General features: G+C 38.4%; 3 protein-coding genes across 3 annotated transcripts in view; 2 read left to right on the forward strand and 1 right to left on the reverse strand.

Moving 5' to 3' along the window:
• Positions 1-529: 529 nt before the first annotated feature.
• Positions 530-1,192, forward strand: LOC148868573 (LOB domain-containing protein 12-like). The gene is made up of 2 exons (XM_088969332.1): positions 530-685; positions 863-1,192. The coding sequence occupies exons 1-2, from the start codon at positions 530-532 to the stop codon at positions 1,190-1,192; spliced, it is 486 nt and encodes a 161-aa protein (XP_088825458.1).
• A 9,087-nt stretch (positions 1,193-10,279) lies between these two features.
• On the forward strand, positions 10,280-10,741 carry LOC148868574 (CCT motif family protein). The gene has a single exon (XM_088968772.1). The coding sequence runs from the start codon at positions 10,280-10,282 to the stop codon at positions 10,739-10,741; it is 462 nt and encodes a 153-aa protein (XP_088824898.1).
• Positions 10,742-13,332: 2,591 nt separating this feature from the next.
• Positions 13,333-27,121, reverse strand: part of ENGASE85A (Glycosyl hydrolase family 85) — a 58,597-nt gene continuing 44,808 nt past the window's right edge. The window contains exon 11 of the mRNA XM_088969321.1: positions 13,333-14,419. Coding sequence (XP_088825447.1) covers positions 13,670-14,419 — 750 coding nt within the window. The 3' untranslated portion in view covers positions 13,333-13,669. The remainder of the gene's footprint in view (positions 14,420-27,121) is intronic.

Consider the following 27,121-nt stretch of genomic DNA (forward strand, 5'->3'; position numbering starts at 1 on the left):
GCTGACAGGTAAGCACCACATAGGATATACATTAGACAACCGTTGGGGGAAACGGTTCACCAATGCATCATCGGTGGAATCCTAATTTTCGAGGCATACCCGATTTTTTAATAGTCGGCTGAACCAAACAATGAGATACATGAATGTTTGTTGAAACTCCGGATCCAAAGTAGAACCGTTTTTTTGAAAAACGGCCACGATTCCAAACATACTTCCAAGTTCCAAATTATATGTATAATTCTAAAAATAAACCAAAAAGCTAGCAACCGGTACCCCACGTACTAAAAAAAAATAAAAATAATAAAAAAACTCTTGTTCATGCATTGAACTACTTGACTGAGCTGAAAACCTATTATAAATAGACAAGCCCATCTCATTCTTTTGCAAGTTCTTTTTCTGAATTGCTTCTATTCAAGAGTCGTTATCCTTGCGTAGACAAAAGATAACATAATCCTCCCCACTTTTCTTCCTTCTTTCCTTCCTTTCTTTAAAATTCTCTCCTCTTTCTCTGCTGATTTTAAGACACGAAATGGGAGGAAGTTCGCCTTGTGCTTCCTGCAAGCTGTTGAGACGTCGCTGTGCCAAGGACTGCATCTTCGCTCCCTACTTCCCTTCCGACGACCCACATAAGTTCGCCATTGTTCACAAGGTCTTCGGTGCTAGCAACGTTAGCAAAATGTTACAGGTCTCCTCTCTCTCTCTCTCTCTCTCTCTCTCTCTCTCTCTCTTTCTCTCTCTCTAGCCTCGAAATGCAGCTCTTCACAAGTATCTTCATGTATAGTGTTTCAGAATCAAAACGTACGTAGCTTCTTGTGTATATATGTTGGATCGGTCGTTGGTTAATGTATATGTTTTCATACAGGAGCTTCCGATTCATCAGAGAGCGGACGCAGTAAGCAGCTTAGTATACGAAGCAAATGCGAGAGTGCGAGACCCTGTTTACGGATGCGTCGGGGCGATCTCCTACTTGCAGAACCAAGTCTCTCAGTTGCAGATGCAGCTTGCAGTGGCTCAAGCTGAGATCCTTTGCATCCAGATGCAGCAGGAACCTGCCTTACCAACCCACCAGATTGTCTCAGACGACAGATCACTTCTTCACAGTAACCTCAGTAACCATCCCCAGTATGTTAACTTTGCCTCTACAAGCAATGTAATCCAAGATCCTCTCAAGAGAGAATCTCTCTGGACATGACAAATTTTTTTTCTTTTCTTTTCTTTTTTTTTTCCTTCTTCTAATGAATATTAATGGTGCCACGTTAGACTCTTCATTCTTCTCATATACACTGATTATAATCACATTAGGTGTTTTCACACACATACACTTAGCTTATGAAAGGGTCAACCTCATTACTTCATTAGCATGTGAGATGTGGAGTGAAGTAGGGTTTTGTGAGTTTCCTGCCAAACCCATAAACAAACACAGGAGTAGATCTAGAGAGAGAGAGAGAGAGATGGCCGGTGGACTCTCATAAGTAGTAATATAACATCTCGAACATGGTGGGAGGCAGTGCAAGGAAGTTTGTACATGGGAAGAATAGAAACTGCAATATAATTAGTTAATATTATCACCATTAATTGTTTTGCGAATCCATTCCTTCACACATTAATTAATTTATTTGTTGAATCCATTGCCTTAGAGGAGGTGATAATAATAAAACAAAGGCAATACCTGACTTAAAAAGAATAAAAGATTCTCCTTGATTTGCTTATTTAATGTGGAAACATTTCCTAAGTCAAACTTAAGGGCTTTCTTCTCTTATTTTCACATATATCTTTTCATCAGATTTTATTTATATAAATTGATAATGATGGGAAACGTGATTATGTCCACTTCATTAGTTCTATGGCTATGTTTTGCATGTGGCTTTGTATACATTAATAGAATCATAATCTTTATTATTTTTTAATCACTAATACACTCCATAATGAGTTTCATCAATTAATGTTTTAATTACATGATAACCCAAATAAATCCTTTGAAGAAATTAAATATGCTTGTTAGGGCCAATACCCTTTGGCCATAACCCTAGAGAGGTGAGTGCAAATATAATTGCCATTTCTGAGAATTTTATGATAAGAAGGGGTAATTCATGTATAGGTCTGATATAGACCCAGTGGGGTTTGAGTCATGAAGCTTCTTCGGTTCCTTTTGGGGATTGGTGAGAAGTAATGTGAACCGATGGAATAGAAAAATAATTAAGAAATTAACATATATAACTAATCTAATGTTATGTAACAAGACAAAAAAGCTAATCTAAAGTTATTACATGGCCAGACAAAAAGTGTTTTCTGTATCTAATCAATCTCGAATTTGCTTTCTTTTCTAGAGGACCCAAAAAATGAGAATCTGTTTCCCTGTTAAGGGGCTCGAGGTTTCTTATTCGTCTCAAATTAAGGCCACTAGATTAGAGAAATCGAGAATCGCTTAAATGATGCCAAATTGTTGGTGGCCGTTACAAATTTATTTATTTTTTTAATTTCTCCACTTAGATTATGATTCGCAAAAAATAGGGTGCATGACGGTTCAGCCTAAGGTCAGAATTTGTAGGCTCAAAGTACTATCGGGGTAGGTGACAGTTCGGAATTGATGCCAATTCATGGGTGGACGTTGATGCATAGAGTGTGAATTATTGACCTTTTGAATGTTTATAGCTCTTCGGTGGAAATCAGAAATCTGCATCGGACAAATCCATACTTCTCCTTTAAAAATATTGGGTATTAATAAAATCAATTAGGGTCCATTTGTTTGCAGTGCAAATTCACTATGCAAATGTCCCTGTAAATATGCTTTTTTCCCAAACATGACCCGACATGTCATGTATACAGTATACTGCATTCTGCATATAGAGTCATGGAGACCGCAGATTCCTCCTTGAGAAAGGGTGGGATGTGTCCACAAGGAAGGAACAGGTTTCATCCATCCCTCATTTTCAAACTCCATTGGACAATGACCCAACTCCTAGGACTCATTCTTTACCTTTTTCTTAGTAGGGAAATCTATAAACATCTCTCTCTCTCTCTTTGAAAAGTTGTACGTGGTAGGGAAATCAGAAACAGCAAATAAGTTGAAGTCATGGTCAAACCTATTTGTAAATTAAGCTGATGTAACTCCATAGCTTAGCTGACCCAATGTTTTGTTGACTGAGATGGAGGCATGGGGCTTTAGTTTCAATAGAGAGAGTGGGTAGGATATATGAGGGAAGGAGCCCACTTGTTTTGTTCTTGAGGGAATTGAAGGGAAAACATTCCGTCCTTTCATTCATTCTTTTCCTTTTTCTTGTTTTAAGCCCACTTGTTTTGTTCCGACTTAGTTGACCCAATGCGCAGGATATGCCAGGACCATACGGTTCGCTAGACGTTCATGAGTTTTACTGCTGAGTGGTCCTGCCTCCTGAATAAGGTGTACTCATTGTTTCTAAACACTACATCATGTAGGAGATACGACAGCTTTGATCCGCGATTGAGTTTTGTGTATGTGGTGCCCAGGAGATGGTTAATCGGACTAGTCTTTGTCTAACACCATATCTATGAAAGGGAAAACCATACTCCCATCGATTATTGGTCATAGACTTAAATTTGTCTGAGGCAGAAATAGGTGGGCTTGAAGAGATTATTCCCAAGTATTTGAACCTATCTTCTAAATGGGTAATTTATTTATTAGAGGGCAAAACTTTCTTTGATATGGCAAGAAAAGTAACCTAGTGAGTAAGGCTGTGTTTGGTTTAAGGAAAAAATAGGGAATTAGAAAAGGAAAGGCCGGGAAGGAAATCTTTACAAAACCTTGTATAGGTTTTTCTACATTTTCCTTCATTTTCCTTCCTTTTCCTTTAATCCAAACATAGCCTAAAGTCTTGATGACAAATATACATTGTAAAATATGAAAGAATGAAAAGCAAGTGGACCATATGATATTATTAGTATGATTTGGTTGAAATCTTGATTTAATATATAAGAAGTCTTAGTGAATTAATCCTAGTTGGATTCTTATTGGAGTCTTAAAAATCCAGAAATCTCTTCCTCTCTATATAGCATTTCATTAGTAGATCTAAACTTTATTTTGTAAAAATAATTGCTTTTGATAAGCAAATAAGATGAACTATGAAAAAGGCAAATGCTAATATGTGGAAAACACTATAGACTTTATGTTATGCAAGGTTTTTAAAACCGGGATGGACAGGGAACCATTCTGGGGACCAGTTCCCGTTTCAAACGGATGGTCCATTCTGACTTAAAAAAAAAATTAAAGACCAAAAGCTGTTGTTTGGTTTGACAGTTTGACCGCCCAAGCCAATAGTTCACTGACTAAATCAACATTTTTTTTTCCACAAAGCAGTTTTTGAGTGAAACTCGACTGCTGGTCCGGTCCGATTTTGAAAATCATGATGTTATTGTCCAGGATCCCACTTGATGATCTCAACTCCCATCAAATGAGAGGATGAAGTTTTTCCATACCAGGCCAATATTTCTCATAGGCTAACATGACCTTATAAGCCCATAATAAAGATCTATAACAATGCATTACACCCTTTAAAATGCATCATACATGCATCTTGAATATATGTCATTCCAGTTTGATTTTAGGTAGCAGAGATCGGTGGGAGCATCATGGAGAGAGAAAGAGAGAATCGAAAATTTCGAACATGTGCTAAGTAAGGGAACTGTTCTTTGTTTATAATAAAATTTGAAAAGTTTGAATTAAGTTTGAACAATGAACAATTATATTGCGGCTAGTCGAGAGAGTCCAGCGCCCAATTGGCACACGATTTATGATTTTTCTACTTTTCCTGATTAATTAGAATTCATTAACCCTTGAACTGCATCGAGTTATGTCCTTAATTTCTTCTTTAAATTATACAATCTTTTATTTGGTCAAATTATTTAATCCGATTGGTTTTCAATTTTGGAATTCTTCAAGTTGTAGCCTGCAAATTAAATGATTCGGCCTAGTCAAAGTATTCATATTTCTATATACACACATTTGCACTTGTCTGTGATCAGCTTATTCTCTCCTTCTCATATTGCTTTTAGTTCCTTCAAAATTTTGTGATTTTTTTTTTTTGAATTTAAAAGAAAGGAAACTGAATTGATTGTGGGTCAGTTTAAATAACCCCATGTTTAATTTGATTGTTTTATTTATTTTTAATTAAAAACCTACACTAGTCCTAAAAGAAAAATGTGACCAATTAAATTGTAGGAAACCCAAAATTTGTTTCATATGCCAAAGGTTTTCCACAAGCCTCAAGAACAAATTTGTTCATATTTGGCCCAACACAAGTAGTTGAAATAGTCGGCTATTGTTTTCAAACTTTTTGTAAGGGATTGAGCTATGAAGCTGCAATTTTATAAATTAATAACAACTTGATCTATTAGCACTGGAGCCTTGAAACAAGACCGAGTAGTCTTCTAAAAAGCACAGGTATCTAACCTCACATTAGGCTGTGTTTGGAAATGATGCAAACGGAATGTAAATCTCGGTTCAGGGTAAATTTGCACTCCGGTTCACTTTTGCCTGTATTTGGTAGCATTACATTTATGTATTGTCAAATGACAGATCAATGCATATTTACATTGATAATAAGATGTAAAAGTACATCAATAAAAAAGAAGTAAATTTGCATTCAAGTGGGCTTTTGATAAAAAAAAAAGTATGTTTAGTAAGAAGGTAAATTTGTCAGTGCAAAACTAACCCAATTTTACAATTTATATGAACCATTTTACACTCTATATATTTGCATTCACACTTATTTGCATCATTTCCAAATGTAGCCTTAGGAACGTTTCCTCATGAATTTAACAAACATGTTGAAGAATTATTCTCAATGTGTGATTGGATGTTATGTGCTCAGAGTTTATGCTTTCAGGAGATCCGGGCTCTTTTGAAATAGTAGCAAGAAATATTTATTAATTTGAAGCATTAATGTTAGTTGGAAAACATGGATTTTTTTCCATTATTTTTAGTACAAAAATGATTAACTATTGATCCCATCTTTTTTTTTAGGCTTGTATTTTTCTCATTTTCATGCTTAGGCTCTTAAGCTCTTGAAAGGGCATTATATGATTTAGTAGAGTTGGTTTACTCTTCTACCTTGCTACAGTTTAACATTATATTTTTATTTTCTGTTATGTTCTTCTGTTTGAATGATGTTTTGTGCTTATTTTTCATGTTTTACTTCAAACTTCAAAAAGCTTTTCTTAGTCTAGTTTACAATGTAGAATTGCTGGAAGCCTAAATTATCTTACATATAGTCGTTTTTCGACATGCCTCATTTTCTTCTGAGATTAATTAGTGAAGCAAGAAATAATTGAAGTGGTCGGTTATGTTTTCAAATGTTTTGAATGTGATTGATTTATAAAGCCACAAATTTGTTAATTTAATGGAAATTTGATCTTATTAGAACCAAAAATCTTTAAGCCTGTGTTTGGTTGGATTTGTACTGATGCAAAACTATGGTAGAACAATGAATTGCGTGCAAATTCTGATTTATTATTGTTTTAAATTTTAAAACAATGATTGCAGTATAAATGAAATAAAACTAAAGTAAAATCCAAAACAAAAATTTGCATTCTAATACATTTATATTAATACAAATAAATTTATACTGAAAACAACCACAACCTAATTAACAAATTGAACATTGGAACAAAGATCACTTAACGGGATTGAACCAGAAGCATTCTTCCAAAAGGAAGGTAAAGGAAGACGAAACAATCAATAAGCATAACATTCTACTTTCCAAGAAGCGATTTTTTTTTTTTTTCGGTTTTGTTTTTTTAGCCTTGAAGCCATACTTTCCAAGAAGTGATGACATGTAATTGACCCTATAAAGTTGTCGCGTTTGTCAAATTTAAGGGATAATACGTACCATTTCATGGGCCCTACTGACATGATTCGATGATCTCATCTGACCATCAGTCCCGCCTCTGTTTTTCAGAAAACTAGTGAAAATAAAAGGAGAAAATTACAGTTGAGTCCTCAAAAGTCATATATTCCATGGACTCTTATCTCATATTTTCTTTTCTCACATTGCTTTTCTTTTTTTTTTGATAAATGAAAAAAAAAGTCACGAATAAATGTGTGGCTAGACGACTACAATTACTGTGAAGTCGGCATAAGGCGCGTTCTGTGAGAAGCAATTCCGGATTCAAAGATCCATTACTTGGCAAAGGCTAATAAATTCAAAAAAAAAAAAAGAACTTAGCTAAACCTGAAAATTACATGATAAGCAGTGTTCCTTCTTTTTTTTGAGCACAAACCAAGTTACCTCCTTTACACCTTACTTCCTCCGGTAAATAAGTTCATCCTTTTCTTGGGTTAGGGTTTGGACGTATTGAAATTTCATAAATTTCCAACCCAACCCAACGCTAATTGTAATTACACTCCTATGTATAGTTGTATACCACACACTAAACATTGTGAAGTAATTAAGCTAACCTCCCTAGAACTTTTGTTGAATCTATACCTACCCGTTGTTTACTTAATTGTTTACATGTAAACCTATGGGGTGTTCACATTAAATGTCAAATCGATTAAAATTATCGGTCGGTTTTGGTTTGTATGAGAAAATAAACTGATAATTTAGTTCGAATCAAACTAATCCTATATGTTTAAAGTAATTATTAATTAGTCCCTACCTTATTTGTTAAATATTGACACGTTTTATTTGTGTTTTGTTTGAACTTTGAAAAAATTGATTATATATGATAAAAATTAAGCGTAAAATCAATACGAATATAATACAATAGTACACTATTTAATTCAGTTTTGTATAAATTTAAATATATATTAACAAAAAAATCAGTTTTGCATAAAAAACTAATCGATTTAAATATATTTTTTGATTTTGCATAAAAACTAAAAAGAAATAAACTTAAATATAGATAGATATTTTAGTTTAAAATATATATAAAAACCAACTAAGTCGATAAACTGACCCAAACCGACCCTTCATATTTGGGTCGGTTTTGTTTTAGGGTCGGTTGGTTTTGGTTTAGTCAATAAATAACCGAATAGGTCAGGTCAGTTGAAGAAAATGGCTCAACCCGACCTATGAATGCCCCTATAAAGCTATATGCTTACGGTAGGGTTGGTTGGTTTTTGTTTAGTCAATAAATAACTGATAAGGTCAGGTCGGTTGAAGAAAATGGCTCAACCCGACCCGTGAACACTCCTATAAAGCTATATGCTTACAGGTCAGGTTGGATGGATGATGCAGTACGGAAACGAAACACGTGAGAAAAGCTTCAAAGAAAAGATTAGAAGTCAAAGTTTAGAAAGAAGAATTCTTCACTAAACAATTAAGAGAAAATTGATAACAAGAGAACTCCCTTAGCCTTCCCCTGTCTACTTTTTATATAGGCATACACCCTTATGTCTCCTAATCCTAATATGAAAACACTCCCTAAAAGAATCCTATTAAAACTACTTAAAAAATAAAATCATAATCTAAGAAAACACTCCAAAATAGAATCCTAAAAAGTTCTTCAAAAGGAAAGTCCTAATTGAATATAAATTCAAAATAATGCTATCTTGTTAAAAATGAACTAAGATGGAAATTCTAAGATGACGCCAACTTAATAAAAATGCTAAGATAGAATTTGTGTAATGATGCTATATCGGTAAATATTTAAGAAGATGGACCGGTGGCGTCATTTCTGCTTCTTATGTGTTTTGGAATGGTCCTAACTTGCATAGACTTTATTGGCCTTCTCCTATACTGTATCATTAGAATTAACATTTTACACTGATTTAGGCTTAGGATTTCTACTTAAATTTTAACAAAAACCTAACCCAATCTTGGCCAAATTGCACCCATAGCTATACTGGGCTGGGTTGGCTTGGGTCGAGGCTAACCTTGATGCAACCCTAGTGTTAAAGTCGAAACTTTAACTCTAACCCAACTCAAAGTTCTCAATAACATGTAGTATATCATGTTGTATGTATTAATTTATGCATTTGTATGTAAATTTGGTCGAGTCATGAGTTCGGATTAGCTGAATGCATTAGCTGTGTAGTGGGATCTGTAACCAATGATAAAAATTTTAGGCTACATTGGGCCTGTAATTTTGGGCCGGACCCATTCAAATTTCAATAAAGTCCCAACCCAAGCCCATCCCAGTTGCACCCCCCTAAATCTACAAAGGTTTTAAAGACAAGGTCCAGTCTCAAAGCTTATATATATGTATGAAACCAAATTTTATGTTCAGTATGTTTGAGCTTATTGGAATATTGTTTATGTTATTTACTTGACAGAAAATTTATAAATTTATTGTTTTTTTCATTGCCTAGTGCCCACCTTCTTTTATTAATTTAATATTATCATCACTATTGTTATTATAATTACTTAGAATATATATATTTTTTAATTTGAGATTATATTCTTTGACAGGTATCAAATATGGGAGAATAACGGTTCAGTCCAGAGTCAAAATTTGTAGGCCCAAACTACTGTTGGGGTAGGTGCCAGCTCAGAATTGATGTCAATTCGTGGATCGACATTGATGAATAGAATGTGAATTGTTGACGTTTTAAATGTTTATAATTTTGCAGTGAAAATCAGAAATCTGAATTGCGCCTATCCATACTTTTCCATTTTTTTTTTGTTTGGTGGAACACACGAAGTTTCAGCCGGAACAACTCAAGGCTAAAGGGTGGCAGGTGGAGTGAGGTGTTCGTCTCTTGCTAGGAGATATTTTAACAAGGTGGTTTTTGCTTCATCTCACCTCCTTTTAAAAGCTAACAAATATACCATACGACTAGGCTAAGCTGTAGTAATGAAAGCCCAGCCCACTAGATTCAAACTGAATTTTAATTGGGCTGGAATCCTTAGCCCAGGTTTGTTTTTCTTTGGGGAACAGGATCTGCTCCTCACATATAGAGTGCCTCATAGAGTTATAGGCACATCCGTCATGCATTGGAGACATCTCCTGTGAATAATAATTTATAAATAGGGGAGATGTTCCTAATGAATGGTAGGATGTGCTTGTGAGGTCTCTAACACCGTCCCAACATCCTCTTGCAACCTTGCATCAGGAATATCTATATTCTCATGAAATAAAGTACATGATTAACAAGATATTCACAATGCAAGGCTGTGAAGATGCTCGAGGGCGTTGCCCTGACGGAAAAGGAACAAAAAAGTGAAAAATACCCATCACCTCCTCTCTCTCTCTCTCTGGTGGAAGTCTCCCTCTCTCTAGTTCATGCATAGACGACACTCGGTGGTTGGTAACTCTGTCTACACAGTTACAGAGTTACAAACACGCTTAGAGAGAGAGAGAGATGGGAAGATACAATTCTTTCTTGAGAAGTCCAAAAAAGGAGGAACGACAAGTGCCTAACACTGCTGCGGCCGGATCATCAGACAGCAAAGCTATTCACTCGTCGGTGACTGCTAAGCGCGGTTGCAATATTATGGATAAACTGGAAGAAATTTTTGGTGCAGAGGAGAACGACGAGTTAGCACTAGCAGGACAGAACTATAGCAACTCCGAGTGGAATTTCATGGAGTTTGGTGATGAACAGCTCAAAGAAGAATATGAAGATGTCGACATGGAGGTAGATTGCAAGGAAAAGAAGGTTACTGATGATGTCTTAGAAGACCAAAACCGTTACAGCAGTTTTTTAAGAAGAGAAACTCTTGGGTTTGGGTTTGGGGAGGATGAAGAGAACCCCATAACTTTGAACCTGAGTCTGAATTATCAGGAGGTGTTGGAGGCATGGTCAGACAGGGGTTCGCTTTAAGGCCGATGACTCTTCTCTTTCCATGGCTAATAACAACTTAGTACGTATTCAGATCAGAAGAAGCTCTCTGTCCTTTTATGAATCTTCATTCCATTCTCATTTTATAGCATAAATTAGCATTTTGATGTAATGGGTTTTATATGGTTTAATATAATATATCTTCGCACTTTCAGACTTAGATGGGTTATTAGTGCTAACTAGCTATTCTTTTGACATTTCACAGATGGGAGGGGTGCCTGTAATGGATGAAGAGAGAACAAGAAGGGAAGCCAGGGTTCTTAGATACAAGGAGAAGCGTCAGAAAAGGCTGTTCTCTAAGAAGATAAGATATCAAGTGCGCAAACTCAATGCAGAAAAGAGACCCAGACTCAATTTTTTTTAATGTTTGTGTCCATTCCAGTAAAATTTCCCTCTGTTTCTCTCTCTTAGTTTCTGATAAAACAAAAACAGCCTAAGGGTGGACCAATCCAATGGCCAATTGACAATGCGGGTGTGAAATGGATTCCAATCTGACATGGAAAAGAAAGATGCTGACACCTCACTTCTGGGGACCCTCCAATTAAAATCCATTAATATTTTATTTCATCTCTCTTTATTTCCCCATCTACCCATCTATTTTCTTTATAGTTTTAACGAATTTATAATTTTGGTGACTGCAGAGTCGATTCGTGAAGACATCTCCGGACAAGATTACTCAGATGAGCCAGAAATTAGTATCCCAAAAATATCTGAGCACTGAGCAATTCTATAGATTTTTTATTTTTCATCCCTATGTATCTCAAGTTTCAACTAGCATTGTGTTATGGATGGACCTGAAGTCAACCATGCTCCATTGACTCCATATCAGAGTATACACGTGGCGAACACGAATTTGTGTCTCCTGGTCCAGAATTTGGTGGGCCCAAATTGCACGAAATTGAAGTAGGGGCACCATTATTTCCCTGCCTTGAAGGTGTTGGGTCGTTGTCCGGACTCTGGGAAGTAGACAGATTGAAGAGGTTTTTGGAATATCCTCACAAAGAACTAGTCTTCCCAGTTAGCGTGAGGTGGGGTCTGTGAAGGAAAAAATTTTAGCCATCTATTTTTCCTGGCCATAGGGTTTTCTCTATGCTATACATTAATTCATATAGCCCTATATGAAAAAATATTGATACATATAAGATAATTTGGATACAGATATATTTTGGAAACACATGGATACGAATGAAAAATATTGATACATTAGGGTAATAAATAAAGATTTCATAATGCATTAATAATATTAAATTTAAGGTCAAATAGTCATAAATAATGTATAAATACATAGAAAATGTATATTTTAATAGTGCATATGAAAAAATATATTACAAAATATGATGCATAGATATCATACAATTTTATTGATAATGTATCAATCAAGAGTCCAAAATGCAAAACATATTTTTCTATTATATTTTAATTATTATATCAATCATTTTCGGTTTTACTATTTGTACTTTATTACATTAACAAAAAGGTCGATCAAATATTAAATTCTCTATGTAAATTAAAATATCCATTAATAATTTATAAAATGTATAATCTCAACCTAAAATATATCAAATCTATTAAAATTTCTAAGATACATATATGCAAATTCACAATTTTTGACTTTTAAAATGATTATTCCATTATTATATTTTTATTCCTATAATTTTTTAATTAAAAATCTTTTTTGGTATAAATGTAGATTAGTAGATCTGATAGGTTCAATTTAAGATTGTGTTCTTAAATATTTTGTAAACAATTTCTTTATTTCCTAAATAATAAATATGATTTTATGTAATGTAAATTAATATATATATATATATATATTCATATTATATTTTTATATTTGTTTTTTGAGATTTAAATAATATTTTGATATAAATATGGATTTTATATATTATTTATTTATGTTATTTATAAAATACTGATTTTAAATATTACTTTTTTAATTTTTAATTAGAGTTAACTGTAATATGTATTATTTATCGGAATTGCATTTATGTAATAAAGAGATAAAAGCTATATTCATTTACTCATAAACATAAAAGGCTGAGTGGTGTGGTGGCCTATAGGCACGGATGTATTGATATTTTAATCCTTGCTATATAATAATTATTATCATTATAATATAAATTTTATAAATATTACTTTTTATGTTATTTATAATAAATGTTCAAATATTAATTTAAAGAAAAACGATGAAATCACTTAAATGACTTAGTGGCCAATTGAAATCATGGATTTTATAACCATGAGTACTTAGTTCAAATCTTCACATGTTCAAAGTAATTTTGGGATTTCTTTCAAGAAAATCTTAATTCGAAGCTTGGTTCTCCAAGTTGTTTCGTGTTGAATAAACCTCTAAACCCTAGAACTGGCCTGAGTAGGGTCAGTTCTAAGAATTTGGAACCAAACCCTACTCAATAATAGATTGTCAAATCAGTTGAAGGCTTGTTTGGGGTCAGCTCTAGGTAGAACCTACCCATTTGCACACCCCTTGATACACCTATAACAAAACACACACCCATAATATATGTGAAGTGGCCTAGATCAAACTCTAGTTATATAATAATGCCATTTCCTCATTAAAATTATAAAGAAAGACAATATATAATTTTATTTTGAATTGAAATTTATTTATCCCTCCACCGTTAGGGTCTGTAATATAAAGTTTCAAATAACCATACCCTGTAAATGGCCTAGACCAGAGGAGTTGGGTAGGCTGTCTTTTTAAGATCCTGAATTTGCCAAACCAGTTAAACCTGCAAAAAAATCAGTTCAAGCAAACTTAACACAAATTTATGTCGATGTAGCTAAATCAGTTTTATAATTGGATTGAGTTCCCACTGGCATTGATTAACTGCAATCCCAGCCAAACAGTGCTGAATCCCACTGAATTCATTCAAATAGGGTATGGTAGCCTTAAACATCCATGAGAAGTTCTGGAGAATCATTTAGCTTCTGGCAAGCCCCATCAACATCACATACTTGAATAAGGAACTTGAGACTTGAAATGCCCTGAGAAACTACAAGATCAGATACGTAAAAAGCTTCCACTCGCGCAACACCAAGATACTCCTCACTTTCTCCAATTGCACCATCCAGATCATCAACAGCTTTCTTTGCAAGTTTCTTAACATAAATATTGTACCTCTGAAACGGGGACTTGCTACCTTTTAATTGCCAGATGATCTTAATGCTCAATGTCCTTGCACTCTCAGGACCTGATGCCCATGAAATATATTGACTCTCAACCAACCATGATGTTGAGGGTGGGAAATCTGAGTCCTTTTTAGTTTTGATTGTGATATGACCAAGTGATGCATAATATTCTAATGAAGCAGCAACTGAATTAGCACCTTGTGCGTCTGGCTCTGATAGCAATGTATTAGGGTCACCCTTCAACTTGTAGCAGACAGCATGAATTCCTGTTAGTGTATGACCATTCATTATGATGCTACTTTCCTGTATGACCCAGCCAGGGCCCATCTGAGCATCTTCTTCCACCATTCTAACTTGATGTGGCATAATTGTATTACTAAATTTGCTTGAGAACTGGTTCATGGTGAGCAAGTTTCTTCCTGAGGAAGCAAGAAGCACTGAAGTATGTTGACTTGTGCTTGAAAAGAAATCAAGGGCCAGACCCAGAAGTGAGCTCCCACTGGACTTCACCTACAAGCGAAGATGAAAATAGATGAGAGATGGGAAAATCCAGATTTATTAAACTGCCAAAAATTTCAGAAGCTGTTAAGTTGGAATACAGTAAAACATTATATTGTAACCAATTGATCAGATAGGGCTGATAGGTAATGACATTTGGAGAGGTTCTCACTAGGAAGTACAGATTCATCCCTCCAAGGGTAACCTAAATAAATCAGTAACATTAATTTAAAAAGAAACACTAGGGAGTATCTTTCGGTATCAATAAAGAATAATCTCCTTCGAGCATATCCAAAATATAATAGAACATGATATGGAAAGTTGTCTAAATTGGGCCTTTTACTAGCAATATGAATATTAAGATCTCGACTGGAGCTCCACCTGATCAGCAAGGTGACTTGCTCCAAAATGTTTGGATCAGCAACCTGACCCTATTCAAGGTTAACCTGATTTTGCTTCTCATTGTCCTATAACAGTTGGAAATCCCTCATGCTGGTTCTTTTCTCCCTACTAAAAAGCTTTAGGCACAGAGAAGTCTACTGTAGTAGTGCCCAAGTTTAATGGCATGATACCTTATGTCACCATATCTCATCCAATAAGTCCTGTCCTCCTCACAATTGCCTGAATTCTCCTAAATTAGATGAAGTGTCCGTGTCAATACATGGCAGATTCCTCTGTTTCATGGTTTCTTGAAGATATGTTTCCTTTTTCTTTTTCTTCTCTTGCTTGTCTGACATAAGTGAACATTAGGCATACACTATGAATTCCATCCTTTCCCATTAAGTTCTCCCAAGCATCAAGGTTGGACTCTTATGGCCTTCTCTATATGTATATCGTCATCTAAGCCTTGCCCCAACTATATGGGGTGAACAACATTAATCCTATTCCACCATTTCATTCTACTCAGTTTCATATCCATTGTCAAACTATGAGCCCTTAATTTTTTTTTTGTTTGGAAAATGGTAATGTACTTTATTCAGCATATTGAAGAGAGATACAACAAGGCCCAGTCCACTAGATCTGCCTGGGCACAGTGCAAATTACAAGCTCCCAAGACTTGGAACAAAACAAAAGGGGTACATTCTGGTTTTTAAAATCCTCATTCACCAACATCCAGGAGCATAGCTTACCCACGGCTCTCTGCACAATTTCATATGGGCTTTTAAATTTACCACAGAAGATTCTGTTATTCCTTTCAGTCCAAATGGACCAAAACACAGCTGCCGGGATGGAACTCCAAACAATCTTTTCCTTTCTTGCTGAGACCCTCAACTCTCCAACACATCAGCAGCTCCTTCACAGATTTTGGCATGGTCCAGCTAATCTCTAAAACCTTAAGAAAATGCCCCCAAGATCAAAGAAGAAACCGGACAGTGGATGCACAAGTGCTCTGTAGTTTCTGCACTCTTTCCACATAAACCACAAGTGAGATCCAGGATCTGAATACCTCGTTTCTCCACATTAGTCTTGGTTAGACATTTATCAAGAGCCATGGTCCAGACCAGAAAATTGATCTTGGAGGGACTAGTTGGATTCCAAATCTGCCTAACAGGGAAGTTCTCATGACCTGAACCGCACAACTTTAGAAAAATGGATTTGACTGAGAAGCTACCATCTGCATTCCACTTCCAAACCCATTCATCCTCTGAGTTCAAATCAATCATCTGATTTTGAAGCAGCCCCAACAACACCCCATATTCTTCCACCTCCCAGTCAAACAGATTTCTCCTAAAAGAAGAGTCCAAATGATGGAATCACCAGAAATGCTAAAATTTTCAGCAACTGAAGAATCATGATTCACAGAAATTTGGAAAAGAGGGGGAAAAACATCAGCCAGTGGACCCACTAAACACCAGGGATCCTTGCAAAATTTGATTCTATCCCCCTTGCCAGTTTTAAATCTGATCCCATCTAGAAGGAAAGAAGTGTTCTTCAAGATACCTGCCCAGAGAGATCTTCCCCCATTAAGATTAGGCTCCTTAGATCTCCAATCACCCCATTTCACACCATACTTTGCCGCAATAAGGCTTCTCCGCCATGCATTCCTCTCAGAAGCAAATCTCCATAGCCATTTGCTAAGAAGGACAGAATTAGATTTCTTCAACTTTCTTATTCCCAACCCACCAGCTTCCTTAGGGAGACATACTTGATCCCACTTTACAATGTGGCTTCTTTTCATCCTCCCAACCCCTCCACAAGAAATTCCTTTGGAGTTGCTCCAGTCTATTTGCCACTTTGTTTGGGATGGGGAAAAGAGAAAGGAAATAAGTAGGCAGGTTGGAAAGAGTACTCTTAATCAAAGTAACCCTACCCCCAAACGATAGATATTTTGCCTTCCACAAGGCCAGCTTCTTCTCCATTCTCTCAGTAATTGAGCACCAGATTGAAGAGGAAGAAAATTTAGCCCCGAGAGGCAGTCCTAAATATTTTACCAGGAGGAAATCAATTTGACAAGCCATCACATTTGCACATTCTTCTAAATTTGAAACATGACCCACTGGGATGATTTGGCTTTTATTCAGATTAACTTTAAGACCATACACCACTTCAAACCAACTCAGAATCCCAAGCACTGATTCCAATTGAGTCACAGAGGCATCAACAAAGCATAAGGTATCATCTACAAATTGCGAGATATTTACCTTTTCCTTTCTAGGAGAGATTGCAAACCCATTCCATAAACCAAATTCTGCAGCTTTTTTACTAAAAAGAGAGAATTTCCATGACACAGATGAACAACAAAGGGGACAGAGGATCTTCCTGCCTCAAACCCCTAGAGCTACCAAAGAAACCCGTAGATTGACCATTAATTAGGATTGAGAATTTTGGTGTCTTAATACAAACTCTGATCCAATTTCTCCATTTCTGACCAAAGTTCATTCTGTCCAGCACATGATCCAGACAATTCCAATTGATGAAATCATATGCTTTCTCAATATCAAGTTTACAAATCACACCCAGAGTTCCCTCTCTTCTTCTAGAATCAGTTAGCTCATTAGCAATTAGAATTGAGTCCACCATCTGCCTCCCTGGAACAAATGCACTTTGGTTATTGGAGATTACACTGCCTAACACCCCTTTCATTCTTTTTGCCTGGACTTTAGCGAAGATTTTGTAAAAACTGTGCAGAAGACTGATTGGCCTAAAATCCTTTATATTTACAGCCCCATCAATTTTTGGAATGAGAGTAATAAATGTGGCATTCAAGCTTCTTTGCAGCGAGGCATTTGAATAAAACGCCTGGAACACTTTCATCAAGTCTTCTTTCACAAAATTCCAGCATAGGTAGAAAAAGTTTGTGAGGCCATCTGGCCCAGATGATTTATCTCCTTCTAATTTCTTAATTGCTGCACAAACTTCCTCTTCTGAAAAAGGTCTCTCAAGCCAAGCTTTCTGAACTTCATCCAGCTGCCTGAATGGGAGGTATGTAGGAAAGGGTCTAAACCTCCAACTCTCCTTACAGAGCTTCTTATAAAAAGAAGTTGCAACTGATTTAATCTCTGCCCATGAGTCTCCGCTCTTATCTTCCCACACCAACTTGCTAATAGAAGAAACTCTAGCACGGGCATTTGCCATTTTGTGAAAGAAGTGTGTGTGTTTTTGTCACCTTCCTTTAACCAAGTGATTTTAGCTCTTTGCCTCCACTTAATTTCCTCCTTCACAACCAATTTATCCAAACTGTATTTTGCTTGGGATCTTTTCAGCCTCAACTCATCAGATATTGGACCCATCTCTTCAGCTCTATCAATCTCTTCAATGATACCCAATAAAGCTTTCTTTTCAATGCCCAAATTTAACTTTTTCTCCAAATTCCAGATCTTTAGTTTCCTTTTAATAGCACCCAGTTGTTTTTTTTTGCCAAAATAAAGGAACTTGATCCCTCCACCTGAATATCATTCCATACAGAATTCATCAAAGGAATCAGCTTGTGATCCTCATACCAAGCATTTTCAAATTTGAAAGGAGCTCTAATTTTCTCACGGTGACCACATATTAGCTGGATAGGACAGTGATCGGAAACAGGTCTGGGAAGAGTAATCTGTCTAAAACCAGGAAAGATGTCATCCCAGTTTGAAGAAACCAAGAATCTGTCCAACCTCACAAGGGTGGGATTTTCTTGATTATTGGTCCAGGTGAATTTGTTACCTTGAATAGGTATATCCATAAGCTCCATGCTATTTATAAAGTCTGCAAACAGCCTCATCAACCCCGTTCTTCCACTCCTTGTGTTCTTCTCTTCCACCGAAAGAGTTACATTAAAGTCACCACCAATGACCCAAGGATGGTCCAAAGAACCTCTCATATTTGATAACTCCTCCCAAAAACCTGCCCTGAGATTTGAAACTATTGGCCCATAAACATTAGTAATTTGGATAACATTGCCATCTTAAAACTTCATTACTAAAGAAATTGAGAAATTTCCAGTTCTACTAGAGATTAGGCTACAAACCGATGGATCCCAAAGACACAGAAGGTCCCCTGCACTTCCAGTAGCTGCCTTTGCCTTCCATCTGACCTGACCTTCCCCCCAAATACTTCGGATAATAGCAGCATCTAAATTCTCCAATTTTGTCTCTTGAAGCAAAACAATCTTCGACTTCAACATCTTCAAGGAGTCACAAACCACCATTCTTCTTCTGCCCGATCCTGGGCCTCTTACATTCCAGAATAAAATTCTTAAGTCCATAAAACTGTGAGAAAGAACAATACCCCCCCGTCTCAGATTTTCTGCAGCCCCCTTGTAAGCTTAGGAGCTGTACTCGAAGTAGCAGAGAAGAGAAGAAGACCTCTGAAATGCTGTGAATGTCGAACTGAATAGCTCAGTTGACAGTACTGTTATTTATATTAGAATGTAGTACAATGATACAAGGAATTACTGGAATGCTCCTGATTAGTGATGGGACACCCAAACAACTTAAAACATTAAACAAGATTAGGTCCATTAACACAGGCCCAATACAGGATAACGTAACCTTAAGTATAGGCTACTAAGAACTCTTATTAGCCGAACACTCATACATACAAAGACTTCAATCCAACACTCCCCCTCAAGCTAAGCATGGATATCAATCATGTTTAGCTTGCCAAGTATGTCCCTAAACTTTGCTGCTGCCAGCCCTTTAGTCAATACATCTGCAATTTGCATCTCAGGTGGAGTATAAGACACACAGAGTTCACCTGAGACAATTCTCTCTCTAACAAAGTGCCGATCAATCTCAATATGTTTTGTCCTATCATGCTGCACGGGATTGTTGGCAATGTTGATGGCACCTTTATTGTCACAATAGAGTCTGAGAGGGCCTTCAACTTTAATGCCAAGCTCATCAAGAAGAGTTCGGCTACCCCATGGGCCATAGCTCGATATTCTGCTTCTGCACTTGACCTAGCCACTACATTCTGCTTCTTACTGCACCATGTGACCAGGTTTCCTCCCACAAATGTACAGTAACCCGAGGTTGACTTTTTGTCTCCAACAGACCCAACCCAATCTGCATCAGTGTAGGCTTCAATTTCAAGTCTACTGTTTTTCCTGAATAGAATTCCCTTCCCTGGGCAAGTCTTCAAGTACCTGAGAATTCTTTCAACTGCTCTCATGTGAGGGATCTTTGGTGAGTGCATGAATTGACTGACAACATGCACTGCATGGGCAATATCTGGCCGAGTAAGGGATAAGTATATAAGCTTTCCTACCAATATTTGGTATCTTTCTCTATCACAGTAGTCCTCACCCATTGATTCTTGTAGATCATGGTTTTGTTCTATTGGAGTGTCTGCTGGCCTACATCCCATCATGCCTGTTTCCTCTAGGAGATCTAGCACATATTTCCTCTGACATATGTAAATTCCTTCTCTTGATCTAGCAACTTCAATCCCAAGAAAATATCTCAGATTTCCCAAGTATTTGATCTCAAATTCTGAAGCTAGGAACTCTTTCAGTCCCTTTACCTCTTCCAAGTCATTCCCGGTAATCACCATATCATCCACATAAACAATGAGTGCCGTAAGCTTGCTATCCTGTCTCCTTGTAAACAAGGTATGATCTGCACCACTCTGAGTGTACCCCACTTTCTTCATGGCCATACAAAGTCTCTCGAACCATGCCCGGGGAGTGCTTCAAACCATATAATGCTTTCCTTAGTTTACACACCTTCTTGCCAACATCATAGCCTGGTGGAGGTACCATGAACACCTCTTCATGAAGATCACCATTTAGGAAGGCATTTTTCACATCCAGCTGATGAAGTTCCCATGAGAAATTTGCTGCTAGTGACAATAGAACCCGGATTGTGTTGAGCTTTGCTACCCGGGCAAAGGTTTCTTTGTAGTCAATTCCTTCCTTTTGAGTAAATCCCTTTGCCACAAGTTTGGCCTTATACCTCTCGATTGACCCATCCTCCCTGTGCTTTACTGTAAATACCCACTTGCACCCAACAGTGCCCTTTCCCTTTAGCAGGTCCACTAATTCCTAAGTTCTTGGTTTCATTAGGGCTTTCATCTCTTCATTCATAGCTTCTTTCCACCTTGGGTCAGATGCTGCCTCTAAGTACCTAGAAGGAACACGTACAGAGGAAAGAGCAGACACAAAGGAGTGATAGGCAGGAGATAATGTGAGTAAGAAACAAAATCAGCTATGGGATGCCGGGTGGTACAAGAACGGACAAGCTTACGAAGAGCAATAGGAAGATCCAAATCCAAAATATGTGAGTCAGAATTACCTTGAATTGCAGAGACAGATTGATCTGAGTCCAACTGGTTGCAGTCATGAGGCTGAGAGCTCTTTTTCCTTCTGTTGTATGTAAGTATCTCCTTCTGTTGCCTACTGGAATCTTCAGGAGCATCTGCTGCATCAGGAGGAGTAACTGACACATTTGGAGCCTTACTAGGTTGACCCGGAATGTCACAGCTAGGAGTAGTGGGTGATGGAAGACCTAAGTCAGATAGGGGAATAAAAAAGGAGGGAGAATGAGAATCCTCTTCCAATCCACTAGTCTCCCCCTGAAGAGGATTCTGAGAAGACTGGAAATAGGGTTGAGACTCAAAAAAGACTACATCTCTAGTGGCATACTTTTTCTTGGAGACAAGATCACAACACTTGTACCCCTTTTGTGTAGGAGAGTACCCCAAAAATATCCTCTTTGTAGCCTTGGGATCTAGCTTGGTTTTCTTTGGATCCTTCACATGTATGAAACATATACAACCAAAAACCCGTGGGAGAAGATGAAATTCTGGAAGAGTGGGACACAAAACAGAGAAGGGGGTCTTCATACCCAATACCTTAGATGGCATCCGATTTATCAGGTATGATGCAGTGAGTACAGCTTGAGACCAGTATTGCTTGGGCACTTTGCGCTGAAATAGTGGGGCTCAAGCTATCTCCAATAGATGTTTGTTCTTGCACTCAGCCACTCCATTTTGCTGAGGGGTATAAGTGCATGATGATTGGTGTAACATGCCAGCATCTTCCATGAATGAGTTTAGGGATTTTTCAAAGTATTCAACAGCATTGTCTGACTGGAATTGTTTAATCTTCTTATCAAATTGTGTTTCAATCATCTTGCAAAAAGCCATAGTTACCCTTTTAACAGATAAATCCATGTGCACCGAGAATAATGGTCAATAAAACTGATAAGGTAACGGAAGCCATCAATGGAAACAATGGGTGAAGGCCCCCAAACATCAGAATGAACCAAATCAAAAGGAGCTTGAATTTCATTACTGGAAGTTGGATACATTGTTCTACATTGTTTTGACATTTGACACACATCACAAATTAAACTCTGACTTGAAATGTCCTTGAACAATTCGGGAAACAACATTGCTAATGAAGAAAAAGACACATGACCTAAACTAGCATGCCACAGGTGCAGCCTAGCTATTGACTCCACACTTTCCGGACTAGTAGCAGTAGAAGCTTGTAGGGCTGAGCCAATGTCTGCATCAAAACAATAGAGGCCTCCATACTCATGACCACTCCCAATTGTTCTCCTCATCAATCTGTCCTAGAAGACACAATGAGTAGGGAAAAAAGTTATATTGCAGTTCAAAATTTTTGTAAGCTTTGAAATAGACAAAAGATTTGAGGTAAGACGAGGAACATGTAGGACTGATTTAAGAGAGAGGTCCTTGCTTAGGTCAACCACCCCCTTTCCAGAGATGGTGGAGAAAGACCCATCAGCCACTCTCATCTTATTCTGGCCAAACAACAAATGATATGAAGAGAATAAGGAGGACATATGTGTCATATGGTCGGTTGCTCTGGAATCAATCACCCAAGAAGTGGAATCAATGGAGCTAGTTACACTAAAGGCAGAGATTGTACCTGATCTGGCAAGAGAGGTGGAAGCAAAAGAATTGTTCTTTAGACGGGCTAATGCCCGACTGAGAACCTCTACCTCACTAGCCGTGAAGCCCAGAGTACCAGTTCTAGAGGAGTCAACAACCTGCTCTATGGAGGAAGAAGACACTATTGGAGTACTTTGTGAGTTGTCACCACTGTTGTTGTTGGTGGCAAGATTCCCACTTGCCGTATGACCCTTATGTTGTCTCTTGTCCTTTCTCAATGCAGTTGGCTTCAAATGAGGATATAGGACCCAACACTTTTCTTTTGTATGTTTCTCACCACCACAATGGGAGCACTTGAGGGACTTTTTGTCTGGAAATCTATTTCCCTTAGTGGAGACTAGGGCTGAATGTTCTCCAGATAGTTTAGTTGACTTTGTCTGAGAGTCAACTTGCATCTCCTTTCTCCTGACTTCTTCATTTCTCACAAGGTAATAAACATGGTGTAGCTCCGACAATTCATCTCTCCCTAGAATTTGTGACCTTATACCCTCATACACTGGGTCTAGGCCAGCCAGAAACTTGAAGGCTCTGCTCTCTTCAATTTGCTTATCATGTCTCTCATTGTCCCTGGCATTTTCCTAGTCCAATATCAAGTGATGATCAAGCTCTTCCCAAAGGCCTTCCAGAGTTGCAAAGTATGTTGCAACCGTCATATCTCCTTGCCTTAGAGCTGCAATGTCTTGGTTCAATCTGTAGATTCTAGCATTGTTCTTCTTCTGGCCGTAAGTCTTAGATACATTTTCCCAAATCTTAGCAGTTGTAGGGAAATAATGAACAGTTTTGGCAACCCGAGGTGTCATGGAGGCCAGCAACCAAGACATGACTGTGGCATTTTCCTTGCGCCACACGGCATGCTCAAGACTGCTGACTTCAGGTTCCTTCTTGTCCCCATCTAAATAGCCTGTGAGATCACGGGAAGTAATGAAAAGCCTTGCATAGACAGACCACTCTCTGAAGTTATACTCATCCAGCAGCACACTTGTAACCTGCAAGCTGTGCAGATTAGGACTTTCCAGGTTTGAGGACCTTGCGGCAGGTCTGTTTTCTCTAGAGGAAACTTTACCGGATAGTGAGGACATCCTGACTTCAGTCCTAGAGTTGTTCACAGTGCTGTAGGTGGTTCTGTTTAGGGCTGGCCGAAGTGTTCACAGTGCTGGACAATCAAGTGCTGGTAGCCCGCTAGATAGACTTCACTTGGGCTGAAGCAGTCCGGGTACAGCAGCAAGTGAAAGGTTCTGGGCTGATAACCGACCTGAAAATAGGGCTCTTTACCACTGTGCTGTGTAAGTCTTGCTGGAGCTTCAAAGTTGCAACTGTAGAAGAGGCTCTCCCCCTTTCGGCTAGTGCTAGGACTGCTGAAATCAGTCCTCAACTAGGTCTGTCCTATACAGACCTCTCTTAGTAGCCAAATAGCTACTATTTGCTGGAAATAACCTAGTAGGACATCTGCTTCTGGGTCTTACTTCCCTTGAGCCCTACAACCAAGGGAAACCCTAGGTTCGAACTTGCTTTGCTCTCTTACAACCCTAGGTTTTCACTGCAGCAACCCAGAAAAGGAAGAAAGAAGATGAAAAAACAGAAGGAGAAGAGAGAGTGCGTCGGCTGAAACCAGGAAGAAACTAATGCTCTGATACCATGTAAGCTTAGGAGCTGTACTCGAAGTAGCAGAGAAGAGAAGAAGACCTCTGAAATGCTGTGAATGTCGAACTGAATAGCTCAGTCGACAGTACTGTTATTTATATTAGAATGTAGTACAATGATACAAGGAATTACTGGAATGCCCCTGATTAGTGATGGGACACCCAGACAACTTAAAACATTAAATAGGATTAGGCCCATTAACACAGGCCCAGTACAGGATAACTTGAAGTATAGGCTAATAAGAACTCTTATCAGCCGAACACTCATACATACAAAGACTTCAATCCAACACCCCCGACTCAAATTTTCTTCGACCCCCTTGCAACCCCTTCACTACTCCCCGCCTTGTCATTCAGGCTCCAAATGAGTCTCATCATTTCCCTATTTCTCTTTGAATTTGTCCCTCCTTTTTTTGCCGCCATTTTTCTCCTCTCCATCAGAATTCTTTGCTCAATCTCTTCCAAAAATTTTACTGTTTCTGCTTCCATCCCCTCCATCGAAACCCCCAGAAAATTCCCCACACCCAAGAGCTTTGACGTAACCCAAGATGAAGGATTTGTTGCACTGTTACTTGACCTAACTTCCTGACTTGCCACAACATTTGATTTGTCTTTAGACCCTTTCTGGTGAACATCTTCATTACACTTCCTAACTGCAGGGCTTCTCCCTCTTTCCTCCGGCCTTTGGGGTTGATCGAAGTCTTCAGCCAAGTTATCATTTTGACCCACAGAGTCCATCACTGCTAGTGGCGTCACCTCCAATAACTTTGCATTCACAGGCACCAAGGGAAGAGAGCTCTGTTGCTGTCATCAGTGATCTTCTTCCGGCGAGCACTCCAGCCCAGGACGACAAGAGATGGATGTCGCCTCAGCCTGGAAATCTCCACAGTTCTCAGGGTCCAAAACCTGAGAAGACGACTCCACTGGAGTCTTGACATCCCTCTCAGTTTGCATAAGAGGTTGGCTGACCCAAACCGGCTCCAACCGGACCGGGCTGAACAATCTATGTCTGCCATTGGACCACCTTGGTTCGCTGGCAGATTTTGGAAATTTACTTTTACTAATCTCTTGGGTGGGTTGGGTATTCAGATTACTGTGATCTGGGTTGAGGTCCTGGACCCGAATCAGAGAAGCCTCTTCTACACGCTCCCCAATCTCTGAAGACTATCTAGAGTTATCTTTCTTCTTCAGCGCGCTCTCCTCCATGGGCGCCACGTGTATTTCTCTTAAATACTCTCTAATTAACTTTTTTATTTCTTCAACCATCGCACCTCCCCCAAAATTCCTCATTTCCAAAGAAGGAGCACTTCTCTCAAGACAATCTCTTGAGAAGAAATCTTGGCCTTCCATAGGTTTCATAATCCCATGGTTCAGATTTAGCCCCAGGTTCGCATCATCTTCCCCTCCAACGATCTCTGACGACCTCGACGGCCGGACATCTCGAATTTGGCAATGTCTAAGAGGTTCTTGCTGCAAAAAGCTCTCCCCAAAATCTTCTAAAACCACCATCTTAGACACTTCCGAACCCATTCTCTCCTTTTGAACCTTTTCTACTGTCTGGCTCTCCATCCTCCACCTTCGGACTGATGGTAAAGTTTCAGGCCAAATGCAAACAGAGAAAAGAGATTCCCCAACCACAATCTCCACCTTTGCAGGGATCAGATTGCCCTTCCTCACCTTCATTCGAATCCACTCACACGTGGCCAATGTAGCAGGAGAATCGTCCGTTTCAAGGAAACCACCGTAGGCATCCCCAATCGCTTTGATCACGCTCGGACACCAGAGAAGTAGAGGTAGGCTAAACACTCTAATCCACATGGACTCTGAACGATCGAAATCCTCACTTGATTCCAGGTAGAAGCAACCCGCACTAGCTCCCCACCAATCGAGGAGGAGATGATTCCTCCCCATTTGCCACGAACCATTATTGAGAATCCATTTTGCATCTGATCTAGAAGAGAAAATGAAGAGGAAAAGATCATCCGCCAGCTTCTTCACCCTCACTCCCCCCACCTCCTTCCGCGCTCTGCTTGCCCAGCTCTCCACCTCTTGAACCCCTACCCTCCACCAGAATCTTCCCACCAAGCAGTCACGCAGGAATTTTCTTCTTGCCTCAACCCCATGGATCTCTGTCAAAACCACCTGCTTCTCCTCCACCAGTTTCAGTTCAAAAAGTCCAAAGTCCGACCATACTCCCGCCAACACCGCTTTACTGTAAGAAAAGTTTGGTCTTGTCCTCTCACCTATCCCTTTTCTCCTATTCCAGTTCTGAGCTTCCCATCTTCTCCCTCCCCCTTGAGGTCTCCAAGAAGTTCTTTTATGGAGCATTCTTCTAGTTATCAGTTATCACCACTCACAACAGATACACAGGAAATCTTTCATCTCATCGTGAAGATGATTCCCTTCGGTCACAGTAGCCATCAGAATGAAGATGAGACATGAATATCGCAGTTAAATAATTTCTATCCATGTCCTTTTGGGTCTGTCCCTAGCTCTTCTAGCCCCAACAATTTGGAGTAGTTCTCAAATATACACCCATTCAGTTAACCCTTTCTAATCCTTGCATTTCATAACCTTGTACCAGAAACCCCTTACATTTTCTTAGAAGAAAACCCCAGGATTTCTTCAAATAACACACTAATCAAATGCTAATAGTTCCTGGTAGTTGCAAAGTGAAATTTACCTTCTATGTTGCAAAAATGTTATCTTTTGGGTCCATTGTACTAGAGTC

The sequence above is a fragment of the Nelumbo lutea genome, chromosome 2 (genome assembly GCF_056320005.1).
Source record: "Nelumbo lutea isolate HS-2025 chromosome 2, American lotus-T2T, whole genome shotgun sequence".
Taxonomy (NCBI): Eukaryota; Viridiplantae; Streptophyta; class Magnoliopsida; order Proteales; family Nelumbonaceae; genus Nelumbo; species Nelumbo lutea.